Consider the following 15,274-nt stretch of genomic DNA (forward strand, 5'->3'; position numbering starts at 1 on the left):
ATGTTTGTTAATATAGTTTAAACAGTTCAAATCAATAACTGGTATTGACTGCACTGTAAATTGTATGGATTGTTCTTTTGAGGGTCTGTTTTTTCTGCAGGTGGATGAATTTCTGTTGATGTATCAGTGTGATTCCTGTGGGTTTGTTTGCTTAATATTAAGAGCCTCAGTGTCCAGAATTGCTGTTTACATAATTTGCTTTTAGAAACTCTTTCAACATTTCTTATTTAAACTCATATATACTCATTATTAGAAATATATTTATAATGTTTTCTTTCTATTTTATTATGAGCTAATTCAAGAACTTAAGTTCCTTATTTGTGTTTCAAGGATCTCTGTTGGTGTGGATACTTCTTTTTCTCTTATATTACATTTTATGTATTAATCATGTTTTTAGATAAAAAATGACTGGTTGAGTGTATGTTAGTGAGCACCAACATTATGTGCGTTAGCTAATTTGAATATTGTTTATTCTTTAAGCAGGGAAGGTTGGGTGTAAAATAGTTACAATACGTTTGTGCTAAACATAAAAGTAAAACTAAAACATAATTGTCAACAACAGCAGCTCGAATAAACTCCTGTGAAACCAGCAATCTCATCTTGTTTGGCTATTTTGAATTATCATTCAATTACAATATAGAGCAAAAATCCTTTTAAATCCTATTTATTTTTAGGCATAGTGTAACTTCTCTGTTGTTGTTACTTGGGTTTATTAAAAGGGAGCTGATGAACAAGCACAATTAAACATTCATTATCTACATTTAGTATTGCAAACGTTTACAATGATTCTCATGATACTAAGAAAAAATACACTGACATACTTTAAAAAAAATGTATATGTATTAAAAAAAACATCGTATTGCATTGGATATTTTTTGTTCATTGTTCGTTTTTAGGAGTCAAACTAATACGACTAACAAACAAGACTTGCATGTAATGGAATATGACTTGATCAATGACACTCACTGTACTTTTATTTCACGTCAGAGATGTAAATATAGTCCAGCCTGAACGGCTAAATGTCGCGTGGACATAAGAAAATGAACGAGGATGTGTATACATGCAAATTCATATTCATGTTTAATAAACAAACAAACACAGTAAACAGCAGGAGTATGAAAAAAAAACAAAATGAGAATTTTTCACAAAGAAAATCTTCTAAAAAAATGTGATAATGTTTTAACGCTCACATTCCAGCCAATCACAATTACGTTTTTAGACAGAGAAAATAACACTTTTATTCTGAAACAGCAGCAACAGAAGATTATATTTCAGTTGGGATCACTGAGAGTCCAACAACATTGTCTAACATTATAAATGGACCTCAGGAGGATAGATATGAGCACTTTAATGCAGGGTGGTCAGAGTCTTCATCTCATCTCTGTTTTGTACGTCTGCCATGGTCTCGTCTTCACCACCAGGGGTCTCGGCTCTCGCCCCGTCCCCTTTACGACTCAGCTTGAAGGACAGCTTGGTGAAAACAGAGCTCTCTGCATTAGAGCCGCGACTGCTGCGGGTGGAGGCAGACTCTGAATTGGTTCCTTCGAAGAGTTTGGCCATGAAGCCCAGACCAGCCTGACGGATGTGAGAGCTGCCGGCAAACACGTACAGGACGGGGTTCACACTGCTGCTCATGAAGGCGAACGCTGTCACATTGGGACGGGCCACTTTTGCCGCTTTTAAAATAGAAGAGGAGGAGCCCTGCATCACACCAATCACCTGTGAGAACAGACCAACAAGAAAGAGAAATGACAAGCGCTTTTGTGGGCTGACATAAAATGAGAAAAAACTGACCTTACTGAACGTAGCCTACTTTATATTTCACACATAAGAAAACAGTTGACAGTCCTTTAGAATATGCAAGGGAGGCTGGGCCTCCTTAATAATGAATTAAAAGTAATCAAACTAATGCTGTTTTTAGCAGTTCCTCCACTAATTTACATAACTCAAATGCATTTTTAATTTAAAAGATAACATTTTCTTTCATAAGTGAGTTGACAGCTTTAAAAAACATTCTCATTCATAAACTGAACAGAATGGACATTCAAATAACACGTCTTCCTAAATAATTTGCCTCCTTTCATTTAAATACCCTAGTGCTGAAGTGAAACTATTGCAAGTATACTTCAAGAACACTTTAAATATCTTGGCTTTAAAGACCAATATTTTTTTCAAAATCTAATTATGAGATAACAAGCATCAAAGTTTGATCTCAACCATTATTGTCACTATGATTTCAATCTTTGACATGGTCTAAATGCATTTTTAATTCAGAAGGTCTCATTTTCTTTCATAAGTGAGTTGACAGCTTAAAAAAATCGTATTCACAAACTGACCAATCAGAATGGATATTCAATCTTCCTGCATGATTTGCCTCCTTTCATGTAAATACTCTAGTCAAAAATAAATATACTAAAATGTATTTGAAATACATGTATTTCATGCTAAGAATACTGCAAATACATTTACATATTATGTACTTAATAGAAATGCCCTGCAATTGCACTTTTGGTATACTAAACTGGTATACTTAAAGTTTGCTAAATTTGAACAACTAATTTTAACAAGCATCAAAGTTTGATCTCAACCATTAATGACATGGTCTTACTCAGTCAATATTAAAGATATCAAGGTTACATTTTCACAGAATGTTCTTTACCTTATGAAGTATGATTTTATGTAGAAAACAGTAAATCACAAAAAAATGACTTTAGCTGGGTTTTCACTGCCAAGGTCTAATATTGAGAGGTGTTGCTCACCTGTAGGATGTTGATGAGGTGATACGGCAGCCAGAAGACGGTGAACGCAACGATGATGAGGAGGATGAGGGCGTTTCCTCTTCCTTTGCGGTGGAACATTGTGCTCCGCAGCCGACAGATCACTGAGATGTAGCAGAACAGGATGAAGGTGAAGGGCAGCAGGAAACCCAGGATAGTCTCCGACAGGTACTGAAAGACTTCATGACCGTCGCTCTCCCAGTGGTACGGCATACACACATGCATATCTGGACGGAATGGCCTCACGGTACTGTCGGTGCAAAGAAGATGAATGAAACAGGTTGACTGTCAGATAAAAAGAAGGACATAAAGAAGATTACAATTATTTAGAAAACCAATGGTGCTAGTCCTTGTTGTTGATACAAGCTGCGGAGGTTAATTTGGAAATTTTATTTGTTACCTTATTTAAAATGTAAGAAGTAGTGTAACTATTTCAATTGCTCAATTAAAGTAGTGTAACTGATCACATTAGATTACTTTTTGATTACTTATCTAAATTTCTAATGAACGTCTTCAACTGTTATTCTCATATCAAATAAGCACGTGTGCTATTCTGTGTCCTAAACTTCTGCAACATATTTTAGAGCAGTCGATGCAATTTGCGAAAGAATCAATTAAATCTATGTGTGTGTGTGTGTGTGTGTGTCCTTGTTTATGCTACATTGTGAGTTAGGGTTATCCTTGTCCCCACAAATATAGTAAATCCTGTAATTGTTGACATTAAAATTATTAAAAATAGTAAATTATGTTTATCTGAAAGCATAACAATGCAAACAGGTTTTCTGTAAGGGGTAGGTTTAGGGTTAGGGAATAAAACATATTGTTTGGTCAGTATAAAAAGTAATAGAAGTCTATGCAAAGTCCCCACAATTCACAGAAACAAACGTGTGTGTGTGTGTGTGTGTGTGTGTGTGTGTTAAAATATTCAGATGTAACCCCCTTTGTAATTGTTAACATTTTCATCAATAACTCTAATTTAACTACACATTTTCCCAGAAACTGTAACAGATTACAGTTACATTTATTTTGTAAATAAATTATGTAACTCCATTACATGTAATTACTCCCCAACACTGGTAATGAGCAGGCTAATTTTATTGCTTATTAATACATCTCATTTATACTACTTCTTTAATTTGATTGATTGATAATGTCTAATCACTTATGAATTTCGAGTGTAGGATATGTGTTTAGAGAACGCCTCCTCCTCGTTTAATATGCAAAATAAACAGGTTATCAAAGTTGAAGAGCAGTTTTTTACAGCACTTTTTACAATTACGCGTTATGAACTGAATTCAGATGATGAGATTTTTCTGAGGCAATTTTTTTACATAAAATTAACAAATTAAAAATTACCATGTGTACAGCATCATTTATCCCACAACCCTTAAGAAAGTTAACCATGGTTTTACTACAAATAAAACCTGGTTACTATAGTTAAACCATGGTAACCACAAATGAACCATGGTTTTGCTACACTAGCCTTAGTTTAACCTTTGTATATGTAGTAAAACTTTGTTATACAAATGGTAATCAATACGCCAAAAAACATGGTTACTACACTTTTACTTCAATAAATCCATGGTTATTTTTTTAAGGGAAGATCAATAAGGCAAAGACTGTTATGCCCGGTTCAGACTACACGATTTTAGCCCGATTTTGCCACGATTTGCTTGACGTAGGGTGTTGTGGGGATTCGTAAACGACAATGGGTGTCGGGATGCAAGATTCCATCGTTTCAGCTTGTGTAGTGTGTCATAGTGGACGACAACCGATTCCGCGTCTGCGATGCTTCACAACATCACGACAGAAAGACTAGCATGTTTAATTTTTTTTCTGTCGTCCACGACGAGTTCTGTCACATTGGTGACGTTGACCAATAGCAGCACAGAAGCTCTTTCATACACAGGTTTCAAACATGGCAAAACGAAAGAGAGACGATGGTGCTCCTAGGTGGAATTATGGAGGAAAGGTTTGTGGAGCTGTGGCAACAGTAGGCTACTCCTGCCTGTATGATGTGTCATCGAGGGACTACCACGACAGAACAAAAAAAGAAAAATGCTGGCGAACTATAGCGGAAGCACTTCAGCAATGTTTACACTCTTGTTTTCGGAAGTCAGTCGCTAGATCCGCCTTATCGATGACATCACGTGCGTCGTTGAAGACACAGTGACTATCGAGACTGACAAAAATATTGTGTAGTCTGAACCCGGCATTAGGCGATTTGTTTCATTATATCACCATAATCAGACAATATTAAGCATTTATGGTTGGTGGTCTGAGCTTAAAAGTAGGGTGAATGGATGAATCAAGTATTACCAGAGGTGGACAAAGTACACAACTCCCTTACTTGAGTGAAAGTACAGACACTGCTGGTCAAATGTTACTCCACTGCAAGTGAAAGTTGTAAAGACCGATTTTTACTTAAAGTGCCCCTATTTTGGATTATGAAATGTTCATATTTTTGTTTTGGGAGTCCCCAACAACAGGTTGACATGCATGCAAGGTCAAAAAACACTTTCATTGTCTTATAATATTTATTTTTACCTTATTTGCTCAACGACTCCCAAACGATGCGCTCAAGATTCATTTTTCCAAACCCCTCCTTTGCATTTTAATTTAATCATGCCTGTAATGCCTGATAAAGCAGCGTTTTGCAGTGCTGCTTTGTGTACCGTAACTGGGGATCCTATTTTTACTGCTCCAAAAGCGCCACCTAGTGGCAAAGAATGAATTTGCATTTTCATTCAGACCAATGCAAAAATCGACCAATGGTCAAGTTTTCCCAGGGAATATGCTAATGTTTCATGTTGATGTCAACATAAAAAAATTGCTTGGGATTCGTTTTTACAAATGACTCGTTTAAATGATTCAGAGTCAACTCTTTCTTTTGAGAGACAACAACTTTATAAACGGTGCACTTTCAGATTTAAAACTGTGCAGGCTATTTTCATTCACTTAGAGCTGTGTTACACACTGCATGAAAGGTAATTTTCAAAAGTCCATAATGGGGCACTTTAAGTAAAAACACTGAAGTACTTGTGTGGCGAGGGGGCCGTGGTAGGGCAGAGTCTGCAGCAAGGGAAAGAGTGTGGAGACGAGCGGTGATAAGGAGGTCAAGTGAATGAGGTCTAACACCTGTCTTTAATTCTAGTGATATCGGGCTTTGGTGGATTCAGGCTGTAACCAAACCTCTATTCATCAATGGCTGATACAGAAAGGGGAATTGGATATGAACCTGGAAGGTTAAGGTAAGGTGTGTGCACGGGGATGTGGTCGTCTACCTGCTAGTGCCTGTAGGTATTCAATTCCGGGGGGAAAAGCATATAATTAAGGTCGTGGTTAATCCCAACCTTAGGCATCCGCTGATTTTGGGTACGGATTGTTCTGGGACCGTCTCAGACTGACTCAGAGGAAACGCGAGTGAGGGCGGATTATTGCCCCCTGAATGAGATGACTTTCCTCTCAAGCAGTCTTGGAATGAGACGCTAAAATATGCATTTGACAGGGTCCGCGGCATCGACGGACAGCTTCTCCAGCCTGATCAGCTGCTCTCCTATCCCTATTTTTCCATTATAAAAGATAGGTTGTATCGGGTGACCCAAGACGCCCAGACAAGAAAAGATGCAACCCAGTTATTAGTGCCAAAAAGCCATTGGGAAATGCTTTTCGAGGCGGCTCATTGTAGTCCCATGGCAGGCCACTTGGGGGAAGCAAAAACATGTGAACGTCTCATGGCCCGATTTTTTTGGCCAGGTATTCACGAGCATGTCCGCCGGTGGTGTGTGGCATGTTGTGAATGTCAGCTGGTTAATCCCCCGGCCATTTCAAAAGCGCCATTGCCATTAGTGGAGGTCCCCTTCAAGAGAATTGGTATGGACCTCATCAGGCCATTAGAACGTTCAGCACATGGCCATCGTTTTGCATTAGTTCTGGTGGATTATGTAACATGATATCCGGAAGCAGTGCCGTTGCGCAACATTTCTGCAAAGAGTGTGGCAGACGCACTGTTTTGCATTATCTCCCTGGTGGGAATCCCCAAGGAGATTCTCACTGATCAGGGCATGGCGTTTATGTCACGTACAATAAGCAAATTATACGAACTGTTGGGCATTAAATCGATCCGCACCGGCATTTATCACCCACAAACGGATAGTTTGGTGGAACGATTTAATCGCACTTTGAAATCCATGGTTCGTAAATTTGTAAGAGAGGACGCCAAAAATTGGGATAAGTGGCTCGAGCCCCTGTTGTTTGCGTGGTCCCACAAGCCTCCACTGGGTTTTCCCCATTCAAGCTTCTGTATGGTCGTAGGCCCCATGGGCTGCTTCACATCATTAGAGAGGCTTGGGAGGAGGGGCCTTCAAACAGTCGAAGTGAAATTCAGTATGTCATGGATCTCCGGGCAAAACTCCACACCTTGGGGTGGCTCTCTATGGAGAATTTGCTCCAGGCTCAGGACAAACAAAGTCAGCTGTACAACAGGGGTACGCGAGAAAGTCAATTTACACCGGGAGATAAAGTACTTGTGTTACTTCCAACATCTAGTTCCAAATTACTTGCAAAGTGGCAAGGACCTTTTTTGGTTACACGGCGGGTAGGGGATCTCGGTTATGAGGTTAAACAAATGGACAGGGGTGATTCACATCAAATTTATCATCTCAGCCTGTTGAAACGCTGGCAGGAGGAGACATTGGTTGAGTTAGCAGTGGCTGTTTCGGCAGAGGAGGATCTCGGTCCAGAAGCAGCTGTCAAAGCCAGTCCGCTTGCTCTGATCCCTGGGGGAGATCACCTCTCGCCGCTGCAGCTTTTCACGCCTGCCCGGCCACACAGACCTCATACAGCACCATATCGAAACAATCCCTGGGGAAGTGGCCCGTAACCACCCCTATCGTTTACCCGAACACAAGATAAAAGTGGTTCAGGATGAATTAAAGGCCATGCTGGAGGTCAGCGTAAAAGAAGAATCACATAGTGACTGGGCGAGCCCAATTGTTTTAGTTCCTAAAATGGATGGCTCTGTCCGTTTCTGTGTCGGTTATAGAAGGGTGAATGCTGTGTCAAAATTTGATGCTTATCCAATGCCCCGAGTTGACGAGCTGCTTGATTGGTTAGGTTCGGCTCGCTTTTACTCGACACTGGATTTGACAAAAGGGTATTGGCAGATCCCCTTATCGCCATTCTCCAAAGAAAAGACAGCCTTCACCACGCCGTTTGGATTACACCAATTTGTCACTCTTCCATTCGGGCTGTTCGGGGCTCCCGCTACCTTTCAGTGCCTCGAGGACAAAGTCCTCCGTCCCCATTCTGTGTATGCCGCTGCCTACCTGGATGATATCATTATCTACAGCAGTGGTTCTCAACCTTTTTTTCCACTAGGCCGAACTGGTCCAAGTGCAAGTCTCACGTGCCACACGCATATCATTTACATATTACATATTTACATACACGTGCGACATTGCAGAAAATGTGCATTCACAAATGTAGCCTATGTTAATCCAAATATGGAACGCACTTTCGAATTTAACAATCTGTGGTTCTCTCCAGAGATGTGTTGCCACATTTCTGCAATTAAGGATGATTGCTGCATAGTATGGGAGTTTCCTTTTGCCTGTACTAGAGCCCTGCATTTCAATCCGGGCCCGACGGACCCCGACTTTTTTACACCCCTCAGGCCGGGCTTCGGGACACGTCATAGTTAAGACGCGGGCCGGGCATTGGGCTTGTTTTAGGCTTCTCCTTATTTTTATATTTTAGACATCCATCAATTAGTGATGAAAAAAAAGAAAGATTTTGTAGGGCTGGTGGAAACAACACGAGCAGCAGTATGTATGGTGCGTGCCGTCAGCGCAGTTGAACAGTTCTGTGTTCAAATGCATGCAATAGGCTAAAGCTAGCCGCAAAGCACCGGCAAAGTAATTACCATGAATGTGTCAGGGGGAAATAGTAAGGAGATATTTGAATTATTTACTAATAAACTAGTGTTTTCTGAGTCGGTGTTCCAAGGATGAAGTTGCCGATCCTGACTCGCCATCTCCTCATTAGACGCGCCTTTAGAGAGAAGTGCATCTTTAGAGTTTTTGTTTTTGATTTGATTTATTTTGTTAAGTAGTAATGTAAAGCTTTCTATAGATATATTTATCATGTCTGTGAGGCATGTATTCACTGAGTTTCGGTTAAATTTTGTAAGCGCTCCTGTTCAAAGACGAGACGGCAGAATATTTTATATTTTTAGTTTTATATTTATAGATTTTATTTTAGCAAGTCATGATGATTTGAGAAGGCTAAATTGATCAAATTTGGTATTTAACGACCAAAAAAGGCTCCAAACGTTTTTCTAAATTAACTTAATAAAAAAACGAAACAAAATATAATCACTTTGCCATTACATACAAAACGGAACTATTTTAACATATCTGAAACAGTAATATAAGCTGTTTTGGGAGAAGGGGGAAAAAAAGACAGACTCGGGCTGGTAATTCTGATAAGCTGTCGGACACGGCCGGGCTAGGGCCTATATTTTAGGCCTGTGCAGGGCTCTAGCCTGAACATCTTAAAGTGAGTGGTGGGGCAAACCGAAAGCTGATGCCAAAAGTCCAGCACTCTCCTACCTACACTGCTGCGACTACTCTTGTTTGTATGTGTTCCTTCACTAGCATTTTCCACATTTAGTTTTTCTCCCATAATAACAAATGTGTCCATTCTGATGCTCAATTTTACCGAACTGATGGCTGCTGATGATTATTTGAATTCTGCCAAAGTGCATGCTTGTAAGTGTTCGTTAGATGCATAATGTTAGTGTGAGTACAGGTCTGCTCATGTCTGAAAATAATACAGTATATGAAAAACAAAATTATTTTACATAAAAACATTATAGCTTATATTTGTTTAGTACATTTTTTAATTAATGTAAAAACTAAAATGAAATGTAAAACTCAAAGTTATTTTTTTAATTGTGTTCAGCATGGTGGGCCGCATTTGAATTCGTGACGGGCGTGGGTTGAGAACCACTGATCTACAGTAATGATTGGCAGCGGCATCTCGAACATGTGTGTGCTTTCGCTAAGGGTTGCAGGACTCACGCCGAACCCGCAGAAGTGTGCAATTGGGTGTGGAGGTAAGGTATCTGGGCTTCCACTTGGGACATGGGACATGCGTCCCCAAATTTACAAGACTGCTGTGACTGCAGCCTGCCCAGGTCCCAAGATCAAAAAGGAGGTGAGACATTTCCTCGTGCTGGCGGGATATTATAGGAGATTTATACCCAATTATTTAGAGCTCACCAGTCCGCTGACTGATCTTACAAAAAAGGATGCACCAGATCTGGTTCAGTGGACGGAGCTGTGTCAACAGGCTCTGACCAAAGTAAAGGCTGCCCTGTGTGGCGGGCTGCTCTTACACTGTCCTAACTTTTATCTCCCTTTTTTGATGCAGACGGGCACATCAGACAGGGGGCTGGGGGCATTCCTGTTGCATGTGGTCGGGGGAGAGGAACGGCCAGTGCTGTATCTAAGTCGGACACTATCAAACAGAGAGACGAGATACAGCACCATTGAGAAGGAGTGTTTAGCCATTTGTTGGGCCATTCTCACCCTCCGTTATTACCTCCTGGGAAGGGAATTCACCCTCTCTTCGGACCAGGTGCCCCTCCAATGGCTCCACCACATGAAGGATACCAACGCACGGATCACCCCTTGGTATCTAGCTTTACAGCCCTTTAAGTTCAAGGTGGTCCATAGGCCGGAGGCGCAGATGGCTGTAGCTAACTTCCTCTCTAGGAATGTGGGGGAGGGGCTGCAGGCTGGATGGCTCCCCGGCCTGAGTCAGGCGGTGGGGGCATGTGGCAAGGGGGGCGTGGTAGGGCAGAGTCTGCAGCGGAGAAACGAGTGCAGAGAAGAGAGGTGATAAGGAGATCAAGTGAATGATGTCTAATGTGAAGGGGAGATAGACTTTTGGATCACAGAAACTGTGTACGGCAAGGAACCTCACAGGAATTCGTTTTTGTCTTTTGTTTTGTTGAAAGGCTAATAAAAGCTTTGTTCACTCACCATCTCTGACTTCTTTGTCTTGCTCTGACATTGAACCAGGTTACAACTTGCTTTTAAAAGTACTTAAGTACCAAAAGGAAATATCCTTTTTTATGTTTTATTATTGTTGTATGCAATACTTGCAATACCTTATGCCTCTGAAGCAACTTACAATATATTACACCTACTGAATACACTGACTAGCTTGTAGTATCTTTGGAATAAAGAGCTTTTAGAATGTTAAAAACCTCTAGAAGTGAAACATGTGAGTTAACAAACAAACAAACAAACAATAAATTAATTAATTAATTAACACCCCTACCCATCCACACAAAAGCAGGATGATAGTGATCTCACACAGCTCTGGCAGTGAGTGCACACATCTACCTGTAGCCATTCATCCACATTTGAACTGAGTGGACAGTGAAATTGTTGTAAATAGACTGATAAGAAGAAAATCAATCCTGCTTTAAAACCCAGCAACACAACAGTAGCTGTATAAGTCATGTTTTAAAGAAGGAAAAATCACACACAGACTTTCAAAGCTGCTACATTATAACAACTTTCTACTTTGAGGACCTCAATAGAAATGTAGTGTAGAGTCGGCGCCAATGGCCTCGTGGGCAGCGCGCCAACATGTAGCGCCTTTGCGCTTCGGGCGTCCCGAGTTTGAGTCCCAGCTCGTGGACCTTTCCCGATCCCACCCCCCCTCTCTCTCTCACCCACTTCGCTTCCTGTCGACCTACTGTCCTGTCTAAATAAAAGGCATAAAACGCCAAAAATAAATCTTAAAAAAAAAAAAAGAAATGTAGTGTAGAGAAAAGTATATTTGTCTTTCAAATGTAATGAAGTTATAGTAATAGGTTGTTACTGATGTAACTGCTTGAAGAAAGTGTGATTTGTGTTTCAGTGTAACACTCAAACTTACCGATAGAACGGCATGGGCAAAGCCATCAGAAAAGCCATCACCCAGATGCCCAACATGATGGACAGGAGCCTTTTCTTGGTCCTCAACCTCTGAGACAGAAACGGCTTTGTGACGGCCAGCCAGCGGTCCAGGCTCATCAGGCAGATCAGGTAGATGGATGCGTACATGTTGACGCAGCACAGGTAATGGACCGTCTTACACAGGGCGGACCCAAGCTCCCAGTGTAGCCCTTTCACCAGGAAGCGGAGGAACAGCGGAGCGCTCAGGAGAACCAGCGCATCCGCCACGGCCAGATTCAGGATCAGCAGACACGTGACGGAGCGCCGACGCACTCGACACAGAACCGACCAAACCACGAACAGGTTCCCGGGGAAACCAAACACGAAGGCAATGACCAAGATAGCAATCCCAATCTGATGGGACAGGGGCAGGGATGCTGAGGACAGGGAGGCGGGCATGATGGAGGTCTGAGCGGGTCCGGATAGGGCTGAGGGATTTGTAGGGACAAGAGTGGCCATTTGGTTCAAAGTTAATGGTATTGTTTCTTGTATTTGCTGTGGAGATAAAGTAAACAGAGAGAGGAAAATACAAGATCACTTTCCTTTTTGCTAATGAAGCAATTTGTGCTTATACAGATCTATCTACCCATCCATCCATCTATCTATCCATCTATATAAATAGTATTTGTTTTGCTGTGTTCGCAGTAGTAACATTGCCCAACACAAAGAGCAGTTCCCCTTTTGGTTTCTGTAAATCCACAAAAAGAAAAAAATAGTCCACTATATGACTGGGATTTTTATATTTATGTGCCACAGAACATTCACATTTGAGTGAACTATCCCTTGATAGGTTACATGAGTCATCACATTTAATATGACTGATGAAGTAGTACATAATTAATTTTAAAAAAGAATGAAAATAACAGTTTTTCACATAATTAATAACATAATTAAACACATAATCATCAAACTTTGATTTATCTCATTCATTGTTGCAGTGAATCAGGGCATAATTGAAAGTCTCAATTATGCCCTGATTCACTTTCTTTTACTGCCATAGGCTACAGGTTCACTGGAAATGTCATGGAAATGTCTATGTATGTTCTAATAATGCAGTTGTAACGTATTTATTTGAGCAAAATATTTATTTATTTATTTTTGTAGATTATCTGTCAAATCATTAAACAAAACAAACAAAAAAAATCCTAAAACATTAATCATGAACTACTGGAAATGTTATTGAAAATTCATGGAAATTCATGTGAAAGAAAACAGGACTTGGATACTGGGTTCCCTCTTAATCTTCAGTTCCCAAAATGTACCCTTTCGACTTCGTACAGTTGACGCTTTCTCTTGCTTTCAAGAAAATCTAGCACAATGACACACTGCATGAGTCTGTTTGTTCAAAGTTTAACTTCTCTAATTTAACAGGTCATATCAATGTGACACGCGTGGCACGAAACCCTGAAGAAGCACTGGGATGTTTTTTTTTTTTAAGCGCACCACAAGCTGTTACACTGACATCGTTGCCTAATCAGAATATGCTTATGGTTGCAGTTCTTGCATTTTTTTTTTTTAAACCGATCCTTACGGTGACCTACTTGAATTTTTTTTGTGAACAGCCTACGATTTTGGTTAAAGTTAGTAATATAGGTTTAGGTCATGAATTGTCTTTTTATATTAGTTGTGCTGTTAGTCATCTATATTCTATGAAGCGTTTCCTGCTGAAAGGGTGTTAACCATGTTTAACACATTTATGACAGATAAGATCCTTCACTCATCTAGCAATGTTAAACGTTGTAAAGTTCTTAAAAACATTTCAAGCAAAATCATGTGAAAATTGACTATTATAGATCAGATGTTTAGATAAAAAGGTCACCAAGTCCAATTTACTCTCAATAAAACAATACCAAAAGACTTTGTATTGTAGAACCCCTAGTTTAGATTTAAAATTAGAGACACACTCACATGTGCACACACACACACACACACACACACACACACACACACCTGAATATGAATGCACTTCAAAAAGCCTTACCTCAATTCCTTGTAAACTTTTCTGCAGGCGAGCACATTAGCGTAGAATCAGTTTTGTCCCAATGTATCAGAAGTGTCCTTATCATTAACATCTTTTAAGTAGTGGTGCTATTTAACGTCATCGCTTCCTCTTCACACACATCACTTTAGAAACAACCAGTTGCCTCAGACAGGAAAGAGCAAAGAACACTTCACATGCACACAAAAAAATGCTGTGACTTGGTTCATTTGTTTTGGTATCTTTTCTTTCTGTTGCATTTTGTCCTCCTCTTTTGTGCTCTAACTCTCGAACTTTTTCTCTCTTATTTGAATTTATTTGCATGGGGAAGCCGTGTCCCGTGATCATACTGATAATTGCAGTGTATGCGTGTGTGTAGTACTTCGATTTCCACATGCCCCGCGTTGTTTTCATAATAGGGTAGTGTGACCGCTTCCAGTTCTTAGACTGTTGTAACCAGGGTGGGCCGTTCACATGCAACATTAGCCAAATGCAGGTGATTTCTGCGCAGGGCCAGCCGGAGCATTTTTGCCTGATCTGAAGAGTATCCTTTGATCTGAATGAAACAGACAAGGTTTTTGTTTACTATGCAGTTGTGCACTGCAAGCACATGGCTCTAGCTTCATTTCAAATTCAGACTCATATAATATTATTCCAATCAAATTAACCATGGTTTCATTATAGCAAAAGTGTAGAAATCATGTTTTTTTGGCGTATTGATTACCACAGTTTTACCACAAATGGTACTGTTAAACTATGGTTAGTGTAGCAAAACCATGGTTAATTTGTGGTTTCCATAGTTTAACCACTTACTGTGCTCCCCTATTTTTGAGCATTTTCTGAAAAACGACATACCCAAATAAAAATGTCTGTAGCTCTTGAACCCTATGGTCTATATTTATAAATCTGGTATTGTTTGAAACTAGACACTTGAACCTTTGTTACTCTGGAGTCATAATAACTCAAAATTAGCATAGCAACAGAGTAAAACAAGGTAAAATGTACATGAAAGTGACTTACGATATCTTTGAATGAAATTCACTAAGGGAAAAATGGATGAAGCTTTAATGCTACTGGCCTGAAAACACCATAAAGATAAAGCTGAATGTCTGACCATATTTTGATTCAAATTTGAAGATGATACTCCCAAAAATGTAGTTTCTGTAAGCTTTTATTTAAAAGAAAGTCTAGGCGTTTTTTTAAAAAAAGCCATTTGGAGACTCCAAATGGACACCTGGTAACCAAATGAGGCAAAACTACATAATGCATATATGTATATCAATTCAGAACTGCTCTGCCCACCATAACACACAAGAAAATACAAATGCTGTTCAGAAATAGTTGTGTTGACTCATTTGGTTACCACCAGGTGTCCATTTGGAGTCTCCAAATGGCTTTTTTTGAAAAAACGCCTAGACTTTTCCTGAAATAAAAGCAGAAATACAACATTTTTTAGGTAAAAACTTGCATAAAGTACATCTTTATGGTATTTTATTTAAAGAAAA

The 15,274-nt window shown here is 39.9% G+C and overlaps 1 protein-coding gene across 1 annotated transcript; it reads right to left on the reverse strand.

Annotated features, from left to right (window-relative positions):
* Positions 1-867: 867 nt before the first annotated feature.
* Positions 868-13,993, reverse strand: LOC107566600 (leukotriene B4 receptor 1-like). The gene is made up of 4 exons (XM_016252092.1): positions 13,773-13,993; positions 11,733-12,286; positions 2,760-3,027; positions 868-1,719 (listed from the first exon to the last, which is right to left on the reverse strand). The coding sequence occupies exons 2-4, from the start codon at positions 12,248-12,250 to the stop codon at positions 1,348-1,350; spliced, it is 1,158 nt and encodes a 385-aa protein (XP_016107578.1). The 5' UTR covers positions 12,251-12,286; positions 13,773-13,993; the 3' UTR covers positions 868-1,347.
* Positions 13,994-15,274: the final 1,281 nt, after the last annotated feature.

This window comes from Sinocyclocheilus grahami, unplaced genomic scaffold (assembly GCF_001515645.1).
Source record: "Sinocyclocheilus grahami isolate Dianchi unplaced genomic scaffold, SAMN03320097.WGS_v1.1 scaffold1087.1, whole genome shotgun sequence".
Classification (NCBI taxonomy): domain Eukaryota; kingdom Metazoa; phylum Chordata; class Actinopteri; order Cypriniformes; family Cyprinidae; genus Sinocyclocheilus; species Sinocyclocheilus grahami.